The following is a 26,156-nucleotide window of genomic DNA, read 5'->3' on the forward strand; positions in this document are numbered from 1 at the left end:
TTGCAAGGTCAAAGTATTACGAGTTTCTTAAAAAACACACCTTCCTAGTTATATATAAAACTTTTTTTTATGTAATTGTATTTTATAATTTCTTGTATACCTACACAATTAATAAGAGTTTATTTGCCATATCTAATTTTTATTTTTATACTACTTATGTATAATACAGTGATAAAAATTTAAACGTATTCAATTAATCACAGCTTATAAATATTATAAAATATGTATAAAATTCATAAGCTGTTAACATTACCAACTTAGGTTGTTGTTGTACTACGGAATTAATATATTTATGTTTTAATATTATTTTAATGTTTACATTTTATAAAAATACAATATACATATAACATAAATCGCATTTGGAGTCATTTTTTAAATTTTTAGTGATTAATATTTACCATGAAATATTAAGATTTATCATTTTTATATTTGAAATTCTAAATAAAAGAAAAGTAAATAATTCTTATAACTAATCAATTCAAAGTTTTATTTTACTAATCATAATATAAACATAGCATTATATTATTTTTATTTAATAGATAAAAAAACAGTTCAACAGAGAAAAAATAAATTTAAATTTCATTAAGAATAGTCTTTTTAATTAATTTTAATACACAAGTAAGTATATTATATAACTAATTAGAATGTTTTCTTAAGATACATAAATGTAAATTTGAGCTGTTATCGAATGTTTATTTAAAAATTATCGAAGGCTAACATCATCAATATATAAATATATGTCAGCATAACCACGGAAATATTAGAATATGTAATATACTGCATAGTATATACATACATTATGTGTTTAATTAAAAACACAATCTTTTACTATATTCTGTGTAGCATAAAATTTCAATCGAGATCAAACTTTCCGCTACCCACCGTTCTGTGCTGACCTGACCTAATCCAACCCATTGGCATAATTATATTTACGTATAAATATTATAAGGGGCTAATTTTATAATAATTTGTCCTTCAATAAATATAATAAAGCACTAAACCATAATGATATAGATAACTACACAAATTATTTTACAATTTTTGATTCAGACAATTTCTTCTTAGATTTATTTAAAAAAGGTAATAGTATATAAATGATGGTAAATTAAAAATAATAATATATAGCACTATAATACCAATGCATTGAAAAATTCCGGGAAATTCATGAATACGAATCGGCTTTCCAAAAGACGTTGATAAGATAACTAGGAAATAAAATAAAAAAAAAACAAAACAAATCGAAAAGAGAATTGATAGTAAGATCTGATGAATTAAAAATAATAAAAAATAAAACTCAAATTTTCTTTTAATTACCATCATAAAAACAGAAAGAGCAAAGTAGTAATAAATTGACTCATGATAAATAGTTCACTCCAATTTTTTCTACTGCTAATTAATGAATAAAGAAAGAGAAAAAACTTTTTGGTAGTTTGCCGTTGTCAATTAAGTTAATATTCAAAAAACATAATTATTAACTTGTTATTTATCAAATAATACTTAATTAGAATAAAAAGAAATGTAATTTTAGCACTAGCTACTAAGACATACTCTCAATCATAAAAAAAAATAATAACAACAATAATACACTACTGAGTACTGGCAGAGTATAGCAATGATATATTTATATGACTCTCTACAACCTGTTAGCACCTAATTTTTTAGGTTATGGTGAACAATTTTCTCAAAAAAAAAAAAAAAAATAAATGTCATAATTTATGGAATATTATTTTTCTGTATTTGTTCACTTTATTGATAATGCAATAATATTTACAATAATATTCTATGTGTATTAATATACTTATTTATCAATATTATAAAAAAAATCACCTACTCTTTGATTCGTAAAATATGTATCATATTAATGTTTAAGATTTTAAATCTAATTTAACTATTTTATAAAATATATTAAATCATAAAAACATTTTAAATATCTCTTGAATAATGTTTTCATTTAAATATATTTAAATATCGTTATAGCAATCAAATTTTACACCATATTTAAAATACTTTAAACTTTAAAATATTGAACAAAACGATTTATTTTTTATTAACATGCATATAAAACAAAGTTACAAATTAAATAATATAGGTGGCTAGAGATATTTAATGATAATAGTGAATCCCATATTTCCGGATCACATTAAAAGTGCCGGATTTTCGCTAAATATGACACATTATATTGTATTAGGATTACCTTGTACCTAATACATGAAATAAAATTTAAATCACTATACTACTTGCACATTATTACCTACTATTAAAAAAATAGTCAACCAAATAGTTAATAAACCGAATGTAGACACATGAATGTATTGTTTCAATTATGAAATTACCTACAGCATTATTTAAAATAATAACAGTCAAAATAATGTATAATGTATTTAATAAGGTATATTAATTACCTATACAACAAATATATTATCTATTTATATAAGAACTAAACAATTTTAAAAATACCTTTAAATTTTAAAATAGTGTTATGTGTTTACTAATAAAAATAAATACATCATATAATTTTTAGTTATTATAAAGTAGATATTATTATTTATTAGATAGGTATTATTTTTAAAACAGTATGTAATTCAAATTTTTAATAATTCAAAAATTGACATTTTTCAAGTATAATGTTGTGTATATTAAATCAATAATAATAATTTCAAAAATCTTCTTGTTATTTTGACTTTTCGATACATAAAAGTCGAATTTCGAACAAAGTTGAAAGTTTTATCTTTTATTTTACCATTAGTTATAAGGTTATAAGTATAGATACGAAATACTAACTTAAAATAGTATTTAAAGTTTAATTAAACATCAAATAGTGTACCAATATTTTTCGAGGTTACTTCACTCCATTCCGCTCGTCTAAACTTTGAACACTCAATCGAGTTGTATACAAACATATTGTGCTATTCTTAAAATATAAATTATTTTTAAATTGTATAGGTCTTTCAATGTAATAAATTGACCTAGTTCAATACGTTTGTTATCTTGCTTAAAATACTTTTATAAATATAACAATACAAGATAAATGTAATTTTCAATAAAATCATTGTTTTATAAGTGAACATTTTGATTGGTGACAAAAATATCAAATGGGATTTTTTAATAGGTAATTGGTGTATTTAGTTATATTTCCATCTATTCTTTAGAGACAGGACACTTAATTGTTATAAGCCTAGTATATGTAAATCTGACCCTGCGAATAAAGTGTAGTAAAAAACTGTATGGTATTTTTACACATACAATTTGTTTTTATGTATAGGGCATAGATAGGTATTTTAGTCTATACACCCAACAGGCTATGAACAAATAATATCAAACACAATGTGTACGTGTAGATTTTAGATTGTAACCTACTAATATTACTGAATAAACATTGATGAATACTGAATTAATGAATTAAAAAATTTTATATGTGATTAAAATAGTTTTTGTTAAAATATTTATGACAATTTATAATCATAATATTGTTATAATATATGGGTAGTGGATTTTTGTTATTTAATACATTCCAGAATAAGTGGCTATTTATGAAGTTATTTTTAGAATATGTTCATTGCCTTTATTTTTTATAATAATAAATTATGCAATTCACAAGGGATATTACTTGTATCTATTATTCTTTTAAAGGTCAATTGTTCACTTTTTTACTCACCAAACGCTTTTATAGTAAATTCTAATATTTGTATCGTCCTCTCTAAATTTTAAAAATAACATGGCAATTTTCATATAATGTCTAAATAGCAACCTATGTATATATACAATGTATATTTTAAATCCTCGAAAAGATTATGTATTATATTATTATACTATCATAATATTAAATTATTTTATAGAAAATATGATTTATTAATTATTTAGTAATTTATTTAAAAATAGATTATAATAATTACGCATCCTTATTTATTTTTCTTGTACAAATAATAAATAAATATTTTTGTAATGAATACAATCGTATGACGTATACATATCAGTTAACACGCATACTAATTATAACAAATTAACAATTAAAATTTGGATAGTGTTGTATGACGTATGAGATCTCTTAATAACATTTACCTATATCAAAATGTAAACTTATATAATAATTTATTCCTAAGCGACGAACTTTTTACTTTTTTACGTATTGTTATTGTTGTATTGTTACATCTATAGGTGGTATTTTTTTTGCGTACAAATTGTTTGTAATTAGGTGGATCATCAAAATACTGTACATGTATATGGTACATGTAAATAAATTATGTAGGTATAGTTGACGTTTACACAAAGTCAAGGTGTCGGTAAAAACTATTAACCTTTATTAGAAGAAAACATCTGATAATAATATAAGAGATTAAGAAATATCCCACTTATAGACCATAAATTAAAACTTAATATCAGTAACAACCGCAGACGGGTTAGATAAAAACGTTTTGTACGAATGAGAGAAAGGAACCTATTGAATTTAAATCGCATATGTGTATTGTTATGTTAAAGTTAAACGTAACTGTAGTCAAAATAGTATTATTCATTGTTTTTAAAGGTTGTTAATAGTTTAATACTTAATACTTAATTGTGTCTTTACAATCGTGTTATTAGTACAAAAATATGTGTTAAAAGTCTATACTAAATTAAAACGTTATTTTCTAAATAATTCAACTGCACCAATTGTTTGACGTGAAACTTTCTACAGAGAATTTGGAATATTATTCTACTAGTTTATTACATCAATGTTTTAATCTACAAGTAGTTGAGAAAAACTATGGTATTTCAAGTAGGTGTCAACACATTACGAAAATTTTTATTTTGCTTGTACATAAGTGCTACATATATTTAGATTATTGTCATTACATATTTATATTGTAAAAACATTGTACACATCCATGAAAAATAAAAATAACAAAATTAATATTATGAAGTAATTTTACATTCATATTTTTTTGAATTTATAATATACAATTTGTATATAATATATATTAATTTTATGATTCATTTTTATTCATATTATTTATTTACAAGGATATGTAATTTGTATCTACTAACACTAAAAAAACTCATTACTTTAATTTCACGCTTATTAGCCGTACACATTTTTGTATAAAACTCAATCAGCTTTAGGTAAACCGTTATTAGCTAAGAATCGTTTTTTAAGTACGATGACGATTTTATTATATGATGCAATAGTACAATATTGTCACATTGGAATTAGTAGATATTCGCCCTAATATAAGTTTTCCTTTACTATATTATTGTGTGTTTGTACGTACAATACTACGTATTATTTACTTGATCTGTGTAATGTACATTTCATTTTATACGTTTGTAGTTCATTATTTCGGGGTATTAAATAACAGAGTTTCACGCAGTAATCTGCAATAAAATATTAGGCATATAAATTGTTTAGCAAATCGCCTTGTACTTGTATCATATAGGTTAATACTTATATGAAAAGCTAATATCAAAAACAATTTAAGTACGGGTATATATAATGCATATCTATTTTGTATGGGTACTCAATATTATAGGCATGCGTCTCACTTAATTACTGTTTTATCATTTACATATACCTGCAATGTTATAAAATGTAAAATTTCCATTTATGAAATTAATTAGTAAGTTATATAAATATTATGGACTGATTGCGATCGTTAGTTTTCGTTGGAGAAAAATATCACTGAATATTATAATAATATATTCGTGAAATGAGTTTTAAATAATAGTTACTCTATTCACACTGGTTTTTGTTGTGTGTATATTGTTAGGAAGTGATACTAATAGTGCGTGAAGCGCTACGCGTTTAGTGAACCGTGAAGGTGTCTGCAGGCTACAGCAAACGGCTGCTGCTATATCAGTGACGATTGACAAAAGGAAAGCAAATCAAAAAAGAAGAAATCACTTTTTTTTATAAAAAAAAATTTGGTTCATTCACCTTAGATTTTCACGTAGGTACTTACTGTTTTCGTGAACCGTTCAACTATTATGATAAAACTGTTTTTTTTTTTTTTTGTCAGAACTGAAACTATGAAGGTATCTAACAACTTAACACAATGCCATCATTGTAATATTTACATAAAGGTAGTAGGTACTCTCGTGTACTATGTACAGTTATTTTCACTGACGATTAGCGAGCAACTTAATAATGTGTTTCTGAAAAAATGAAGTATATTTTATTATAAAAATATGAAAATCGGTTATTTGTATTAGTAAAATGTACGTTTTTAGTAAAATAATCAGTCGACCGGATCGTCCGGATCATAAAATTTACACACGAGTCTAAAATTTAAATAAAGGCACCTAAATAATATTGATTAAAGTGTTAATATATTTATTTTTTAAATCTACATAATAATATACATATTTTAATAATAATATTGTGCAATGCATTTACGCTTAAACGTACTTATATTGAACTCGATCGTGAAATCTACACCACGATTGTCACGTATTATGACGTACCTATACGGCCATACCTATATAACAATATTTGTATAGAACACGTCGAGTAGGTACACAATATAAAATTTATATATATTTTTTTTTTTTTGGCAAAAATTCTATGGAAAATAACGCGATCTGTCGACCAACAAACGTATAGGTACAGCCTATTTTATTACATAACAATAATATATGCGTAGGAATTAACGATTATTATTATTATATTCTGTTTTTGAAAATGTGCAAATCGACATGGCGTTCAGTAGTTTGACTCACTATACATCCGTGTTTTCGTATTATTGTTTCAGCAGCCGCTGCCGCAGCAACAACTGCCGCCGGCGCGATACCAGCCGACTGAATAATATTATTAAAATACAATTTACTGGAAACAACTGTTGCGGCGACAGCAGGCAACAACTGTGCGAACGACGGTGGTTGACGACGACGACGACGACACAATCGCCGAGACCGCACACCCGGAAATGGCGCTGATCGTCCCGGAAGAATCGCAACGGCCGTACCGGTTCGGCATGACGTTGGTGTGCATCGGCGCCCTGTTCAACTGGCTCGGGCTGGCCGACCACCACACCAAACCCGTGCCGGCTGTCCGGTACATCGGCGTCGGTCTGGTCGCCTCGGGCGCAGTGCTCATATGCATGGCCATGTGCTTTTGGATGAACAGCGTGCGCGACGACGAAGACGACGTGAGTATTAATATAATATTATGTCGTACCTGTGTATAATGTACTATGAATGATATCGTTAGAACGTGTGGGCGCACGAGGTCAATATAAATATACTAAATAGATTTTTTTTCTCGAAAATCCGCTTTCTCATAGGTATATCTTAAATATATGTATGAGATAGGATATTGTTGCGTGATATACGTTTGGTTTGCAATGCTCGCAAACAACCGCATGCGCAGGGCTGTTATTTAAAGAAATGTCCAAAACTAAAGTCTATAAGGTGCGGTAGAGCAACACGATTTACGAATTTGTTATTTATAATAATGGTCCAATAAATAGCGCATTTCGGTCATTGAATGGAATGTTAAAGGCGAAAGGTTAGGTGACTATTATAAAATAATATGATACTACAGCATTGTAAAATTATAATATTGTATACTAAATAATATGTATAGTGAATAAAAGTACCCGCCATAATATGATTTAAGTCTTAACATCACGTCTCATTTGTCACACCTTGGTTTTGATAATTCACTTATATCCTATAATATACATATTATGGTTTTTTTTCAAGAGAGTTGCTTAACTGTTTTTACAACCTACAAGTAAAACCACACTACTACTGAGTCTAAAATGTATGCATTTTAAAATAAATATTTATTTAAAAGAAAATCCAATACCATTATTTATTGTTCTTTGGAAGTTTATATAATACGTCCCAATAAAAACATAAATTTAGTTCAGAACAAAAAAATTTAACCAAGTAAAAAGGTTATAAGTTTTAAATGTTTTGATTCTTACCCGAAATTGAATACGTCAAGTTGCTTAAAACAAAAATAAATTTAAGACTTAACACAAAATAACGTTATTAGTTTTTGTACTTGATAATAATTAAAAAAGAAAAAATGGTAAGTTTGGAGTTTAATTTTTGGTTTTAGATTTGTTAATTAACCTGAACAATTTAATATTTTGAGATATCCCCTTTTGATTCTCAGCCCACGATAATTCAATAATACTATCATTAGGTAATTTAGTCATATAAAAGGCTTTAAACAACATCTATAAAATTGGACCATTTCCGTTACTTTACAAGCATTAGATAAAAAATTAATTTACTATAAAAACCAAGTATGGACTTGAATAAGAAAGAAAATAAGAAGAATAAAGACAGTATAATAAGAACTCTTAAATTGTTCAGTCTTAGATTTTAAGTAAAATTAAAAAAAAAATACTATTATTGTGATTTGCAAAACACCCTTCAAATTTTGAAGCAAGTTGTAAAATCAACGATTATTTTCTTTACTAAATATTTGATCTTCTATATTTAAATCACGTTGGAAAATTTTTCTAAGTAAACAATCTCCAAACTGTTTGATATTTCTAGTAATTCTAAAACATTTTAAAATCTTTTTAATTTTGTATAATCCTTATATTGTATGACTATATAAATTATATAATAATAGAGCTATAATGTTAAAGTATGTTTGAAAAATGACTCATTAAAATAATTTATTTTATGTACGGATAAATGAAAAACTTGATTTTTTGTATCACTCTATTCTTAGTATTTTTGGTGACCTCGTTATAACTAATAAGCAATTTTGAATAATTCAAAACGGGTTTATATTACTATCGTTTTAAATTTAAAAGCGATGCTTATAATTAAATACATTCGTAGGTATATATATTGTATACCTTCATAATTAATTAATTTACGAATTGAATTTTAAGCAGTTTCGTCGAATTTGAATACAGCTCATGTAGCTAAATTCTTATTATAGCCTATAAGTGATCATAGATTTCAATCTAATCGTTTGTTACGTCTATATTTCCAATTGTTACTACAATTGTTTATACATGTGAATTTAGCTTCCGGTTTTTGGTAGTTTATTTTAGTTACGATATTCTTGAAAGACAATCCCAATTTCGCTAATACAAATACACAATTCTGACAAATATCCAATCTCTAGTTGAGCTATACATTATTTATAGTTAATGTAACTCACTACACGACACATTTACCACCCTAAAAAGCATCGTTGTACCAAAAATGGTTATTGATTACTCTGAAAGAAAAAAAAAATAACTTTCGTCGTCGTTGTAGAAGCACCGTTTCATTATATGATTGGAAACTATGAAATTAACATGAAATATTCAATAAGATTTCTGTGTTTTTTTTTTCGCGTAAAGTGGGCAGGTGATGATCACTATTTATCATGTGGATAACTACTTCGTTGATTTCCCGGACTATCTGTTCTGATAATAAAACCCGATTTTCAGTTATTATAATAATATTATATAACGCGTTGCTGCCGGTGACATCCAACATTGTGTTATTTTTGGTAAAAATCGTTTAATGATATTTATTTTGAAAAACTTTTAATAGTCGATTAGCAAGAGGGGGCGGGCTTCAGGATATCATCATAAACTATCATTATTCCACTTCACGAATATAATATTGTTGTATTCTGCAGGCGGTGTATATAATAAATAATGACCGCTGCGACCAGTAATGGAAATTATTATCAACGTAACCTTCAAATTGAAAATAATCTAACTACCATATGAGACAATAAAGTTTCGTTTACCGGAGAGTAGTTATTGCATTTTATATAATTTCTCAACGCGATACGCGAAAATATACTATATTATTGTGTATTATATACTCACGATATCCAATATATTATTATGACAATTATCATACAACCCTATAATTAACAATTAAACACTAATAATTAGTAATTACGCATTAACATTACTGCTGACCAATAGGTTTTTTTAGTTATAACTTATAGGTATAAGTGAATAGTTTATGTTATAATATGTAGGAAATTACTATAAGTAACATGTTTGAACGCGCCGTTCCAACGAAACAATTTTTTGATCAGGAACAATAAATTGTATACAACTACTATTAGATACATAAACGTGAATACCTGGTAAGATAATATTTATTGTTATAATGTTCAATGCTCCCGTAAATTCGTTCGATGACCTACGCTTGTAATATTATTAAGATTCGAATATTAGCATGGATTTGCCCTCATTGCACTGCCCACACAAGTAGACGTGTCTATTATTCTGTACGAGCCATGTGCTTTATAATAAACCTCCTAGATTATAATAGAGTTACTTTGCTCCTAAAATTTCTTTGTTTTTTTCAATAAATATTCAAAATATCTTTTTCATTAAAAAATTCAAATTCAACGCTCTTATAGATCGTTGTTCAGCGTTAAATATTATTGTTCAATATAACATACTTTCATAATTTATTGTACAAAATATACCTATTATGTTCATAATTTAATTATCTTTTAAAGTTTAACCACATCTTTGAAATTTAAGTATTCTCAATTTTTTCTAATAACTTAACTCAACTAGCAATAATAGACCCATATTAATTAGCTCGAGGGTATGTTTTAATTAAAAAACAGATTTTCATCGCTTGAAACTTTAAAGTAAACGACGAATTCAGTAATAATACTAATGATCTTTCTTTGAATAAAATTCAAGTTAAATAGTTAAACAGATATATTTAAAATACATATTATAAGCGTGGTAATTATGAGCACACTAACTATTAAAAAAATTGCCTGTGCATGTATATATGTTATAGGTAATGTATTTAGATCTGAAAATAATTTCTCGAGATACCAAAATTGTCAGTGTGATGAAAGTTATCGAACAAACACAATACGTATTTAAACATTATAATATATATTATGCGGTACACGGATTCCTAATAATTGAATATGAATATTATTGACTAAAAATATTGTTTATAATATATTTGTTACAAATATTGTTGTAAAACAATTTAGTATTCATAATATTTTACATTAATTGTAGGCTGTAGCCCGTAGGGCAACAATATGAAACGGTAGACACTCGGAGCAACATAACATAATATCATTCGTAATGGTCATGCTATAATAAAACTTAATAACAATTGTTATTGCCGATATTGTATCAAATAAGTTTATTAAAAGTATCTTTAATCGTTCGTTGACCGTATGACGAAATTATTTTTTGTTGACGCCTCTTGTCTTCTACATTGACATTGAAATTTAAATACTATTCGTATAACAGTTCAATTTATTATAATATGACAATGATTTTTTTTTTTTTAATAAATTAAAATAAATAATTTTATTTAACAACACAATATATAACCACTCACTTACCGTGATGAATTTTAACGAATAATGATAATATTTTGATATAGGTAAAATCGGTCAATTAAACAAATTTCGTATACCTACCTATAAATTGGATGTTTAGTGTATACGCAAAACACATATAATTCAGTCGATATTGCAGGTATGTTCGAATACGCCACTCAACACTAATTATTGATGCTGATTGTAAAATCAGATATTCATTACATTCTCTGTTCTCAGCTATGTTACTTGGAAAATAATGATATTATATATATAACACTTAACGTTTTTTATATTAAGACATTTGTTCTTGAATAAAGATCGTAAACTTTATACTACCTTATAATGTATAATATTTCTGATGTATAGAACTGATCAAGTTTGGTTATGCTAGTCAATTTTTTTTATTTCTTATATCGGCCAAATTAATCCTAGAACGATTGAATATAATTGGTTTTGAAACGTATTAAAAATAAATTGATATATTGCTTCACTGCGTTTAGGTGTACACGTACACAAATAGGTACACTGAATAGTTGGTGCACAATGAGATATCGGAATAAATAATAACGATAACAATGTAATTTGTACACACTTTTACTGACCTAAAATACGTTTCTCTTCCTTGATTCGTGACTTATTAATTATTATTAAGTACCTATATAACTACTAACCAACTACCTAGTTATAAATATAGATACTCATACCTATATTATATTATGTTATAATATGTTTCAGATGGAATATATAGTCTATACTCTCAGTTTCAAATTAGTATCATCTAAAATAATATCCATTTATAATAGGACAAACAACTTACGTGAATCAATATAACGTTAAAAAATAATACACCCTTATGATATAATGTTAGAATCAAAGTATAACTGCAACTGCACTCGTTATGTGCAATAATAAATTATAATAATATATTATAATATTGTGGTAACATAGGTGTTATAAAAAACCGTCACGTGTTCAGATGATATGTGCAACATCTGCTCCTAATACGCATACATATCTATAAACAATATAATTTATTTATTAAAATGCAATAATTAATTACCGACAATTGCAGCAATAGCAAATAATATTTGCCGATCTTTGCAATACAATATAATTTTACCAGCGCGTCCAGCCGTATAGTTAAACCAGCTATTATAATAGTTGTATAGGTATACTATATTATAGCCAATAATAACCGTAACTATCGCGCTATAATAATAATAATAATTAAAACCATGTAAGTAGTCGAAGCGTGTTTCGAGTTGTTTCAAAATAGTGTTTTCGACATTTCCTGGTGAGCAAATAAAATGAACCGCCATCAAATCTGCGAATATCCTGCAAACGAGCGAAACAAAATATTATACCTATTATTATTATTATTATTATTATTATTATCATCATATATATAGTAACACGCATGTCTGTACACGAAATGATATTATATTATAAATTGTAATCCGCGATCTGTGGCTGCAAAGGATACGCTGATAATAATATATTTTATTGTTATACGATATGGTATTACATTATGATGCTTGGCACATTTCCAACGTCGTTGTGAATCGCCACGAAATTAATTTTTACACGTGTGTCGCGATGCGTCTTACAGACGACGATCGAGTGTCTTATAGGTACCTACCTGTAATAATAATAATAATAATAGTAATGATAGTATGTATGTACCTATTATGCGGCGTGCCGTACGGCGTTGTTCAATTTATATAATAATATTATGCGTTTTACGACAGTTTACAGCGCACACCGATAGGTATACGCCTTGACGATATCATTGCTGCATATTACATGCTTCGCGCAGGCACACAACGGTGACGGCCGCCGTCGTTTCGAAAATATAAATATAATTTACATTATCTCAGTCGAGTGATACGCACGTGTCAACGTGAGTACTGTGCCGGTATCGGTGACCGTGTGTGGCGTGGCGTTTAATATAATATGTATAGTGTAAGTATATAAATTTTCATCGAGTGTAATATTATATTGCACAAGTGCTTCTGGGCGGTTAAAGAGAAGAAATAAATTACGAGGGCGCGGCGTTGATATACTATAATACAATAGATACCTATGTACTTTTTTATTTCCGTTCGCTGATATTAATAGAATAATAGCCAATCGATAGTACACGGGAAATGATTCAATAATAATAGTAATATATCATACGATACCGGCGAGCTAATTTAAACACAATGGTGTAACCTGCAGAACATCCTAATCAATTTCTCACGGATATTTATAAAGTATTCTCACGAGCGACTTATAAGAAATAAGTATTATCTATGTTTGCTGGTAATATATTTTAATATTTACCTAAAATTATGAAAACAATGAAGTTCATAGTTTAGCTTGAACTTGGCTCTGCAAATGTTGTGACTAGTAACGCAGCGCGAAAATATAGCTCTAATTATTATTTTTTATTTTATTTTGGGGAGGGGGGTGAAGGTCACGAACAATTAGAACCTAAGTAAAACTGCAGTAAAACACTAAAAACAACGCTATAATCGATGGTACGATTTATAAATATGATTGTTGGAGAGTAATTACTAATACCTAATATTATAACTTAATTATACTTATAAGTTATAAATTATAATAAAATAATGTTATAAAATAATCACTTTATAGATATAACATTATACATATAACAATTTGTAATACAACGATAATCGATTTATTTTGTACCTAGGTCGTAACTTGAAACGGATGATAAAAACATTTTTTTTGAAGTTAAATTCAAAGTATTACTTATTCATTTTGAATCAATGTTATGGGTACGAGTTCGAAGATTAAAAGCTGATAATGACGTACTTACATTTATGATACTGTAGACATAAACTAATTCATATACATAATTATGTAGATCAATCTGAAAAAAAAATGAACCGCATAATAGTTACACCCTATTATAATATTAATGTTTAATATAAACCGTAGGTTATGCAACAGGAAACTATATAAATTAATTTTAGATCGTATACGATCGTATTTTTCAACAAATAATTAGATCCTCGGGTTACTTGCATGGTTATTAAAAAAAAAACAAAACGTTTTAAAATGTTTTAATCGAGAATCGCCAGATTGACCGACACGAACAAGGCTAATGCACTCGTAGATCCGTACGCGGGCGGGTGTGTGTGTGTGTGTATATTTGTGTGCATAATGTATATTATACTACACAGTATACACACTCATAACGTCGTGCTACGAAAAGTCTTTCTCCTGCAGAAAGACCTTCGTTCAAGGCAATTTGGCAACTGTTACCGGGCGAGACGAAAACGTGTTGTGTTACCGCATCGCCGAGCGTGACGTCAATATAAACTAATATAAAGTATTTTTTACCTTTTTGTACAATGATATTCAGCTACTATAGGTCCGAGCCTCCCGCGAGGATACTACCGACAGGTCTTTTACTTAGGATATTTTTCGTCCGACTGGTTTTTTTGTTATAGAAAATGTCGATATTCTAGAACCTTCAGTAGGTACCTTTATATCACAATTTAATTGTATTAAATACAAATCACATTGTTTTTATTCCATGCATTATGAATAAGTAGCAATTCTTTAGCTTTTCGACTTTATGATTAAAATGTCAAAAACTTAAAAGTTAGAATACAATAACAGTGCCATCCAGGGAAATTCCATAGAAAATGTGCATACCTACTTAATGTTATAACTTTTATGCTTTAAAGTTTGAACGATTATAAAACCAATACATTATTGGTTAAATATTTTATGTTTGAATATAGGCATAAATAATTATTATATACCAAATCGACATGATAATATTAACATACTCGAGAGTACAAAATTTAAAACGATATTTGAAGTTTAAAAAGTATACCTAAAGCTTAAGACCTAACTCAATTGTATTTAGAAATAAACTGTTTGTACCTCAAAGTAAAATATAAGTAATTATTAAGTATATTATAATTTATAATATTATAAGATAATAGAAAAAAAAACGTAATACATTTTGAACCTATACTGATCACTTTCTTCATGAAATATTCAAATAAAAGTCTTTCAGTTTTTATTTTATTAAAAATATTGACTACCCATAAAGTCATAATACAGTAGATAAATTTATTTTAAAATAACAGAACATTGTTTTTCAAAAACACTAATAATAATTATATGATTTGACAAGAATATAAACTAGTGTACAAAACTCTCCATTTTTTTCTACACATTATCACAACCATCATTTGTACGTATTGCATATTCGCATGTAAGTTATAATACGCGTATACGTTTATTATAGTTTTCAATATACATTTTTATGTATATATATATATATATTTATGGTTTATTTTCGGAGAAGTATTATCCGGAAGTAACTACATACATATAAGATTGTTTTGACCACATTAATTACTATAATCTGACAACTTTGCATTTCCTCCGACGGCGTTTTTGCAATTAGCATACTTAGTATAAACGTCAATGCATTCATCATGTCGCTCGGTATAAACTTGCATTGAAACACATCGAAATCGAATTTGTATGAATGTATTTATATTATATAGGTAAGTTATCAAAGGTCAATACACCGATGAAGTAGTCTATATACTTTGTTTTTCGCATATTATCTATTATCTAATATTAAAACTTAAAAGATTACAAATATATCATATTGCGTATGTTAAGTGATTCTATAATTTCAGAAGAATCACCTATGGTACACATTAAAAATAAATTTATAACGTCACTAAATTATAGACATGAATCAGTTCTTATTATTTGAAGTCTCGGGTTAAACATATTTTGCGTGGTTGGAAATATACATAATAATATGCATTGCAGCTGCATAAATACGTAGGTAGATACTAGATAGTATAACTATAAATATATAATAATTATAAGTCACTTCTCAAAAATCGATTTTGTTTTACTATAAGTCTCGATTAGTATTATTATTTATCGTTTTATTCAGGATTAGTATAAATATAGTACATTACATTCAATACAACCCACGGGGGTGTTTTTAGCTATTGCCGCAGGTTTATTATTTGGTAACCATGTTGCTATTAACTAGTCCTACTCATCTAAATTTTAAAATATACTTATAAGTTAAAAGTGATTAACTAATCGTTTGAAATTTTATTTTACATAATATCAAAGTTTCAGAAAATTCGGGATATGAAATTAAAACAGTGAGATTACGAGTGTTGATAAAATAATTAGTATTGTCAATCTTAAGGTTCGTTAATATCTAAATAGTTATTAGTTAATTTTCGAAACTATTATTGATTAAACATTATACATAGTATATGGTCATAGAATACAGTATTCTAAAAAGTCAACCTTTACTGCTTTATTGGAATTATATCAACGTCATAAAATACTTGTTAGATCTTTTTGTGTGACGATGTGAATGTCAAACATTTTGAAGTAGCCCGTGAAAATTGGCCAGACATAAATTTGACACACTTTCAAAATACATTGAAATTGTACTCTAGAGTATAGCTAGATATACAATAATAAATAATAATAATGAACGAGCGAACACCATACACGAACACGCATCCTGTTTTAGTGATAATATTAAAATAATTTATCAAAAAAATAATCGTCATTAAAATAACGAAAAAATAACGCACAACGCACCTATATTTTTACTGACACAATTAGAAGCTTTTTTTAGGAATCCAATGAATACATTACCTACCTATATAACAGAAGTTAAAAGGTACTATTTATAGACTTTTAACGTGGGTAGTATACCTATATGTACTATGTATATTTGATATTTGTGCATATGGCAAGAATTAATACATTTATCGTTATCGGTTATTATCGATTTAAAGGCGCTATATAACTATACATAAACCAGGGGTGTTCCCATAGGTATACTACATATACGCCGTATACTCTCAAGATTTGGAATCTCAATTTTTTTCCATATTATTGACACGCTCTTTACCGGCTTTACTCCTATAAACCATAAGAAAAATATTCTTATTGCACTATATGTTTATATTTGACGTCTTGACGATGTAGTATAAACTAGAAAAAAATAATCTGAACACCACTGCAAAAACAAATTAAATATAAACCAAATATTCGAGGGCGTTTCGCGTGTATATCTCTAAATAATTATTATTCTACAGCTTTCATTTTTTTCGAATAAAAATCAAATATTAATCGTTAAGTTCAGTGTAATAACAAATAATAATATCGTATATTAAATATTATATTGTAAATTATGATATACGTGCGTTCAATTTTATATTTTAAGCATTAGTATAATTCTTTATAAATGTATATTTTATACAAACATTGTACTATACACAGGTATAGCTTGCTAGCATCGAAATAATTTCCCATTCGTATTTTATCGATTTGTCTGCGCGTGAACATGTTTTTTTCTACCACGCGATTACACGTATAACCTTAAGATAACAAACCTTGGTGCGATATCCTCTTAAGGACCTACACTAAAAAAAAAATAGCTGAAATTACACTAAATGTAGCAATACCTACTCTCAACCGTGTTATTGTGTAAATACATACTGTAGTTATACATAATACATATATAAGCTATAAAATAGTATAATAATATACAATACGGAATTAATATGACCTATTCACTTTTACGACATTTTTATTATTGTAAATTCACCTGTTACTATTGTCCGTGTATAATAAGTCCATAATTATCCAAAATATAGGTAGGTACACAGTTCTATTAAATTAAGTATTAAATTCTCGTTGATCTTTATTTTATTATAATACATAAAAGACAGCGATAATTAGTTCTATTACACATAAACACAAATTGTTGTCGACTATAGTTTTGTAGCTATTGATAATTGATATTATTATAGTTTTTGTATATATATTATATGTAATTATATTTTATATTGCAGGTCTACTATAAGTCGTGAGTTGAAAAAAAAAATCATTTCTTTATAATTTTTTTTTTTTATGAAGACGTTACACCGCATTTATAGTGTTATCTTCGTCTTACAAACGTATAATATTACAAATTGTACGTTCTTAGGAATCCATTTAACTCATTTATACTTAAAATTACATTGAATTAACTTAATATCAAATTTAAAAGTAAGAATATTATCTAGTGAATGTCACGAGTATTTTTTTATAGAAAAGAAGTTATTAACATTTTAAAATTTACAAACAATTTAAAATATTGAAATGTTCAAAATACATAATTTTAAACCATGGATATTTTCATAAAATCATCGATTATAATAATACATTATTGCTATACGCGGTTGCGGTGTGGCACTGACTGTTGCAGCAGCACGAGTGAACGGTGTATTTAATATTATTCTCGCGGAATTCAACTAATTTTGACACGACGTATAGTTCAAGGCGAGGCTCACCCAATTACTATTTTCGACTTCCGTAGAGATCAACTGTTAAAGTATTCTATAACTTACAAGTACATAGGTGTGCGATTAACGAAGTGCGAAAACTGCCGTCAATTATTTATAATCACAAACGACACAAACCGAAATAGACATGTTAGTATGTTACCTATAAATTATATACAGCATTCGGTAGCCTGAAGTAGGTACCCCACAAAGTTATATGGTATAGTTAAAAAAAAAATTGCATAAATCTTAAATAAACAAACGTGCAGCACGGCCAGTACGTCACACCATTATTTTCGTTGCGATAAATTTGTGTGACGTAACATAATATTTAATAACATTATTATTGTTAAAAAATAATTGACCACCGTATATTTTTAACAACGTTTGTGCTTTGCAGACGACGATATTACATAAATAAAAACAATTCTGAACGCTTGTGCGCAATAAATATATATTTTCATTATTATTGTATATTTTTACACCTTTCAAGTTCATCGAAACGATCTTGAAAACAGTAGTACTACCTGTCGAAGCAATGAGCAATGTTATGTCACAATTTTTTTGCTAACGAGTACGAACATCATTGTGTGCCTGTAATATACTTGTGCGTATAGTGACTGTAGAAAAAACAGCTTTTATTTTTAGTATGACGTGCTGTTATATTACGTATTATTAATAATAATAATATTAAAACAATGAGACTATGGAAACTATCGTTGCCTTATAATAATACGTTTAGATAAGCCTTGATGCTTATGTATGGAATTATTTCAGATTTGATAGTTTTTTTTTTTTTTTTTACAAAAATATAATAATATTAATTACTATAAAATAAACGAAAGATACTGTTATTATTAAATTAAACTTTTTATAGGTAGGCAATATTATACAGTAACCTCAGTAAAACCATAATTATTTGGCTTTCGATAAAAAAAAAAAACGAAAAATGCTTATAGATATCGATTAATATTATAACGAGTATTATTTAAAAAATATATATTATCTATTTATATAGGTTGTTATACACAAAAAGGTTCAGGTATGTATAGAACTACGAACTAAAAGGGTTATAGCCTACGGCGCAGTATCGAAAATGTTATAATAAAATGAGAATGCTATTTATAGCATTTTCATTTATATAAAAAGATTTCACGATTTGAAGTTGTATCAATAAATATGAAATAATACAAAAATATTAATTTTAAACCAAATTAAGGTTAATACTAGAATGTATATAATAAGTTTACATGTGCCGATTGTAAATTTACTGGATTGCCACTTATTATTCCCATATAGCACTGCAGTACCAATTTATTTAAAATTTTAATTACGTTAACTAATATGTTTTAAATTTTATTTTTTAATTGCTCTAAAGATTAAACAATTAAAAAAAAAAAAAATTATACTCATGTAACGACGTTTGTTTGCACCTCCAGTTAATTTTCTAGTCACGCTATTGACCAATAAGGTTCAATACTTCAATCTATTTAGCTAATAGCTATACAATACATGCACATATATTTATAAATAAAGGTTGTTATATTTTAAATTTACATAACCCTATCGTGCCGTGTCGTGTAATATAAGTAGGTAATATACTAAATATATACCTATTTACACGATACGTCCTATTAAAATATTCTATACCGTTGGTTCGGCTTGTAATTGTAAAAAATATATATATTATAATATGATGAAATTAGAAAAAAAAATCTCCCATTATTTTCGGCAAAATGAATTTAACTTGCAATTACACCTATAATAAGTCTAAGTGTATCAATAGTTTTGTTGTTTTATGAGCACTTAGATAGTCTACACACCTATGGGCTATGATGCATACATGGAGGTATCTATATTCTTTTATATTGATTCAGATGTTGTGGCAGCTTTATGTTTTTTAAATACTCAAATGATGATTAATAATTGCTATGTGATGTACAGAGTGATTCACCTAACGTACCCGCTCCCATTTTTCTTTAAATAATTAATTTAAATTCAGGTTTTGAGATTTTTCAGAAGATTGGTGGGTATCACTTAGCACTGAATTTTCAATTATTTAACATTTTTATACCATTTAAGGAATAAGGAGTGCCCTATTGTAATTTGTAATGCCAACTTGTTTTATTCAAATAAGAATCGTCCTCTTCTACAGTATCTAAATGAAAATTTAGAAGGTTTTGAATTATTTAACTCTGTGTAATTGTGTATTAAAGATAATACAAGTCCACGATAATAGGTTTGGAAGATACTGCAGCTTAATTAATATTAAAAATCTATTAACGTTTTCTGAATCTAATCAAGACTATTTTTAAGAATTATTATCGTGAGTATATACCTACAAATATACATTATACATTTTAATAACTATTATAAACTATTCGTTAGATTTTTGAATAGTAAGATCCATTAACTTTAAATATCCAAAATTATGGATAATAATTACATTTTTTAATTTTGTGTACCTATATATTATGACTTATGACTGATCGTACTAATTATTAGTCAAATACTATTAATCGTATCAATAATAATAATATATAGGTGCATATTGCATTGTGTAGATCGCTTATAAATTTTTTAATTATTAAATCATTGTGGACCGATTTCTCATGTAGACAATGTTTTTACATATTTGTTCGCATTGTAGTAACACTGCTTGGAACTTTACGTACTTTGGGAACGATCCTGCAAAAATGTCGCCCGCACACGATAATGCATTCTAATTCTATAGACTAATAGTGGAGGAGTACCCATCATTTATTAAAATTGGCGGTTTTTTTTTTTTTTTTGTCTTGTCCTCAGGAGTCGATCGACCACATCCACGTGATATCACTGGACCCGCCTGTGCGGCTGGACGAGAAGCCGCCGGATTACGCTTCGGTGGTGGACGTGCCGCCGCCAAGTTACGACGACGCGATCAAGTTGGACCCGCAGCGACTGATGGACAGGGGCCACCGGACGGCGACCGACACCTGTTCCGTGACGGTGGTTCCGGCGGACGAGTGCGACAAGACGTCGGCCGGCAACGAGACGGCCGACTCCGCGGCGTCGCAGCCGACCACGAAGCTGGCGCAGGCCATCCGGAAGAGCATACGCGACATACGCAAACAACTGACGAACACCGTGAGCGACGGGGCGGCGGCGGCGGCGGCGGACGTCGAACAACAGCAACACCAGCAGAGCGGTTCCAGCGGTCATCCACTGCGACGTTGTTCCGACCGCTCTCCGAAAGTCATCGGACGCGCCGGCGACCGTCTAGCGCGCGATATCGCACACCGTCGTCGTCGTTGCCGATGATTGTATTGATATTGTATTTATTGCAATACACGCACCGGCAATCGCACACGCCCGCGATATTGCCGTTGCCGCCGTGCCGTATGGTCGCGGTCCGCGCTTGCCTCGCGCCGACGCGTCTACTCTCACAAGACTGAAATCACAAAACATTAATATATATATATATATATTATTGTGTGTGGGTATGCGATTTGATTGCGATTCGTAATCGTACGCGTTTGCACCCGTTTATGTATTACGATGACATTATTATTATTATTATTATTATTATTATTGTACAGTTAAGGTCCATCATATTATTATTATTATTATTTTGCCGCGGTCGATTTTGCGCGCGATTCGCGTTCTCCGATCGCGCCCGACGCTGCTGCTGCTCCCGTTACCTACACACACACCTTCACTCGATATTTTTTTACGATCGTCGTGCGATATGATATTGTATACATTATTATTGTCATCGTTTTAATATTATTATGTTATTATGTGGAATATACGTGAATATATGATGCCTACCCGCCGTGATGTTATATTGTCGTCTCGCGAGTCGTACCTAATGCTATTATAATTATGTTGGCGAGTCGATAGAATAAATAACGCCTACGAAATAGTATAGAGGTATATATTATTGTTGCCGTCGACGAGTACAAAATATATTTATGTTATAATAATATACACATACATAGAAATAAAAAATGTTCAAGCGTCACGCCACGTACAATTTGTGTTGAGACGGTGCGTGAACCATCTGTTTAATTTCACCTCTTCTTTCCATTATTGTGTACGTACCTACCTGTTTTGTAATAATATAAATTATAATATATTATGATGTTTTGCATATTATAATAATACATACCTATCCGTCAGAACCTCAGAGGTCGGACCTGTGTCACTGCAGAGTTTATATTTTTATAATACACCTACCCACGACTGCACAAGCACGATTTGCATAGGTACCACGTTTGCAATGTTTTTTGACTATTTTACGTACCCGTACGATACGTGATTGTTATTTTTTAACGATTTTAAAAAATAATATTTTATTACCTACATAATATATTAATATACCAGTCATAAAACTCGATTTAAAAAAAAAAAAATCATTATCATAGTTCATTGTTAACGGTCTGATACCATAATTATTATTATGAAGTTTTTTCAACCGTGTTTGATTATACCAGTTATTTAGGTCATAGATTGCTATGATAAATTTTAAATAATTTTTTAATTTCAGTTCATATACGTTAAATAATGATCGCATGTAACTGCAATAAAATACAATCTTAAAATAGATTTGTATCATTTATGTACACTAAATACCTATTTATTAAACAACTATAAATTACAATTAATATACAGTAACAATGTACAAGTAATAGGTACAAAAGATACATTTTTATTTACAAAAATATTTGTTCAATAATTTAAAATAATAATAACTTATTTTGTACATACAAGTAATACAAATATAAAACTATGTTATTGGACAAAATAAAGTGATTTATTAAATTGTATACTCGTCAGATATCGCTGTGGGTAAATAACTCATTAAACTAATAAATATATTTTGTTATAAATAACATAAATGTTTAGTAACATTTTTCTATGCAATAAAATGACTGAATAATAAATCATACAAATAATTAGTTCACACATTATAATATATGTACTTTAACGTTTTATTAATAAATATTATGCTCAACAAACATGTTGTGTATATTATAATCAATTAACTATATATTTTAGAATAAAATATAGTTGTTTATTTTTTAAACCTAATGTTTTATCTTTCTAAAATAAAACTTTTAGTAAAAGAGTACAATCACTATATAGAATATGAATGTATTACTATTTATAATCATCTATACACTTTAAATATAAACATTCTCACCTAACCTTGGCTATATCCTACACACGGTAAGTGTAGTTTGATCTTGACATTTAAAATAATATTATACTGCAAGCACAATTATCTATACGCCCAACAATGCATTAATTGGCATTGTTGTTTGTAACTAAACTTATAGTATTAATAATTGTACATTATATTTTTATAAACATTTTAATCTATAAGATTTTTGTTTTTTTGAAAAGCCTATTACTCCTACTTAATAGTTAATACATACAATAAGTTATTGTACACTGAGAAAAAAATAAAAAAACTTATATTATCATACAATAACCAAAAAAAAAAAAAAAATTAAACAATGATTTATTTCTTGAAGAAAATAAAATATGTTTGATCAAGACAATATAAATATTATAAACTAGTTGCATTAGATATATAACAATCATATACAATTTTTGGTGTTAGCACAAAATTTAATCTAATCCTAGCAAAAAAACACAACCATCTGAATGCAGTTCTGAATATTATAAAATAAATAAATAATTTTACAAGGATAATGAAAAAGATGTTGAATTAGGAGTTGCTCCTGAAGATTGACTGCTATCTTCTCTGTCATCACTCGAGTTAATGTGCTAAATAGAAAAATAACCATAACTTAGTGAATTGAATATTTATATTATAGTTTCTTTTTTGTTAAAATAAAAGTATTATTTGTTCAAAATTATAAACAAATCAGAGTAAATACAGGTATTTATTATAATAGATTTGTTTAATATCTTACTTCATGGAGTGTCATTAAAGCATCCAATGTATCAGGGAATACCGGCCTTACAGAATTAATCTCCATTGGCGTTAAATGGTTTAAAGAAGCTTGAACACGACCTTCTTTAATAAATAGATCAACAGAAGATCTTAATTTTGCTATTCTTAAATCCCATAAATCCTTTGAAAAAAAATCATTTTAATTAATATTTATAATAATAATTATTATTATTATTTTAAATAATATTGTAATAACTAACAATATTGTTCTAAAATAGGTATTTTAAAGATTTAAATATGTTATTAGCCGTCAAAGTATATATTTTATAGAACTTTTATCAAAGAATGATAAAAAGCTACATTATTATCCAAATCCATAGTTGTGAGATTATTATTTAGTACCTATTTACTGTATAAAAAATAATTAAAATTAATCTTTTTAAATGTAAATAGATGGTGTTGGTTACTATTGTGGTTTAGCAATCGTGCAAAACTTAGGACAATTAATATTTTGAAAATGATATTGCCAAAAAGAATTTGCACATTACTTAATGTTGCTAATTAAAGTATAACAAGTAATCACTTCCTGTTGGCTCCAGTTGCGAAACTAGAGCTTGGATCTCAAACCACTGACAATAAACTTCAAATCATTAAAATTCTAACTAAGCAAAAAAACTACATTGTCAGAATTGAGTGGAAATATTCAATTCTGACAATGTAATTTTTTAAAAATCATAAATATTAAATTATTATTTAGGTGTAAAAAACAATTGTTTTAGCTTGAGTGCAATTATGTCTGAAAATATAATTATGAATACAAGTTTTAAAGATGAACAATTGATACCTAAAGTTAACTGACTAGTTATTACCTAATATATCTAAATTATAATTTTTCAATAAAAATATCATAAAGCTGATTATGATACTGCTTACTGCTTAAGACGTATAACATTTTTATAAAAAATAATTAAATTCTAAGTGTTGAAATACGTTTAAGTATAATAACTAATACATTATTTAATTATTTAAGTGTCTGGGTCAACTCACTTTAACTGCCGTTTTTATATCGTTCCCTTGTGGAATATCTTCACTGGCAACAGTCAACAACATTTGTGTGATTTCCAAGTAATAATTGGTCGGTAGCTGTGTGAAAAATCTGAAAACCAAAGATTATTAGAAGATATAATATAATCGATACAAATTACGTTCATAGTACTTGGATGCTTTCTCTTCTTCAAGTCTTTCTTGTAACTTATCGACGGTCATCCAGTCGGGAGCTAGGATACGACAAGTCTTTTTTTGCCGCAGATTCAGTGCCACCCAGATGGGAACGTTCAACGGCAAACCGGCACGAAACGGACCATAAGAACCGCATATCAGATGTACGTGACTGGCATGATTGAATGTCGGCACAATTTGAATAATCTCGTTTTCGGCCAGGAATTCGATTTCAGCGGGGTGCATCATGTTGGCAAATGTCTAAGACGACGATTCAGTGATAATATTAAAATTCCCGATAAATGACTATATTAATATTTAATAAATAGAATAATATTACGCAGTTAAAAATGTAAGAATATCGAAAATCTTAAGTAAAAACTTTGTTTCATTTTAGACCAACACAATACAAAAA

The 26,156-nt window shown here is 27.9% G+C and overlaps 1 protein-coding gene and 1 pseudogene across 1 annotated transcript; one reads left to right on the forward strand and one right to left on the reverse strand.

Annotated features, from left to right (window-relative positions):
* LOC113554356 overlaps positions 1 to 22,738 on the forward strand; it is a 32,703-nt pseudogene extending 9,965 nt beyond the window's left edge.
* Positions 22,739 to 24,193: 1,455 nt separating this feature from the next.
* LOC113553487 (DNA replication complex GINS protein PSF2-like) lies at positions 24,194 to 26,134 on the reverse strand. The gene is made up of 4 exons (XM_026956842.1): positions 25,740 to 26,134; positions 25,571 to 25,679; positions 24,543 to 24,704; positions 24,194 to 24,393 (listed from the first exon to the last, which is right to left on the reverse strand). The coding sequence occupies exons 1-4, from the start codon at positions 25,988 to 25,990 to the stop codon at positions 24,307 to 24,309; spliced, it is 609 nt and encodes a 202-aa protein (XP_026812643.1). The 5' UTR covers positions 25,991 to 26,134; the 3' UTR covers positions 24,194 to 24,306.
* Between the last annotated feature and the right edge of the window lie 22 nt (positions 26,135 to 26,156).

Source organism: Rhopalosiphum maidis, chromosome 2 (genome assembly GCF_003676215.2).
Source record: "Rhopalosiphum maidis isolate BTI-1 chromosome 2, ASM367621v3, whole genome shotgun sequence".
NCBI lineage: Eukaryota > Metazoa > Arthropoda > Insecta > Hemiptera > Aphididae > Rhopalosiphum > Rhopalosiphum maidis.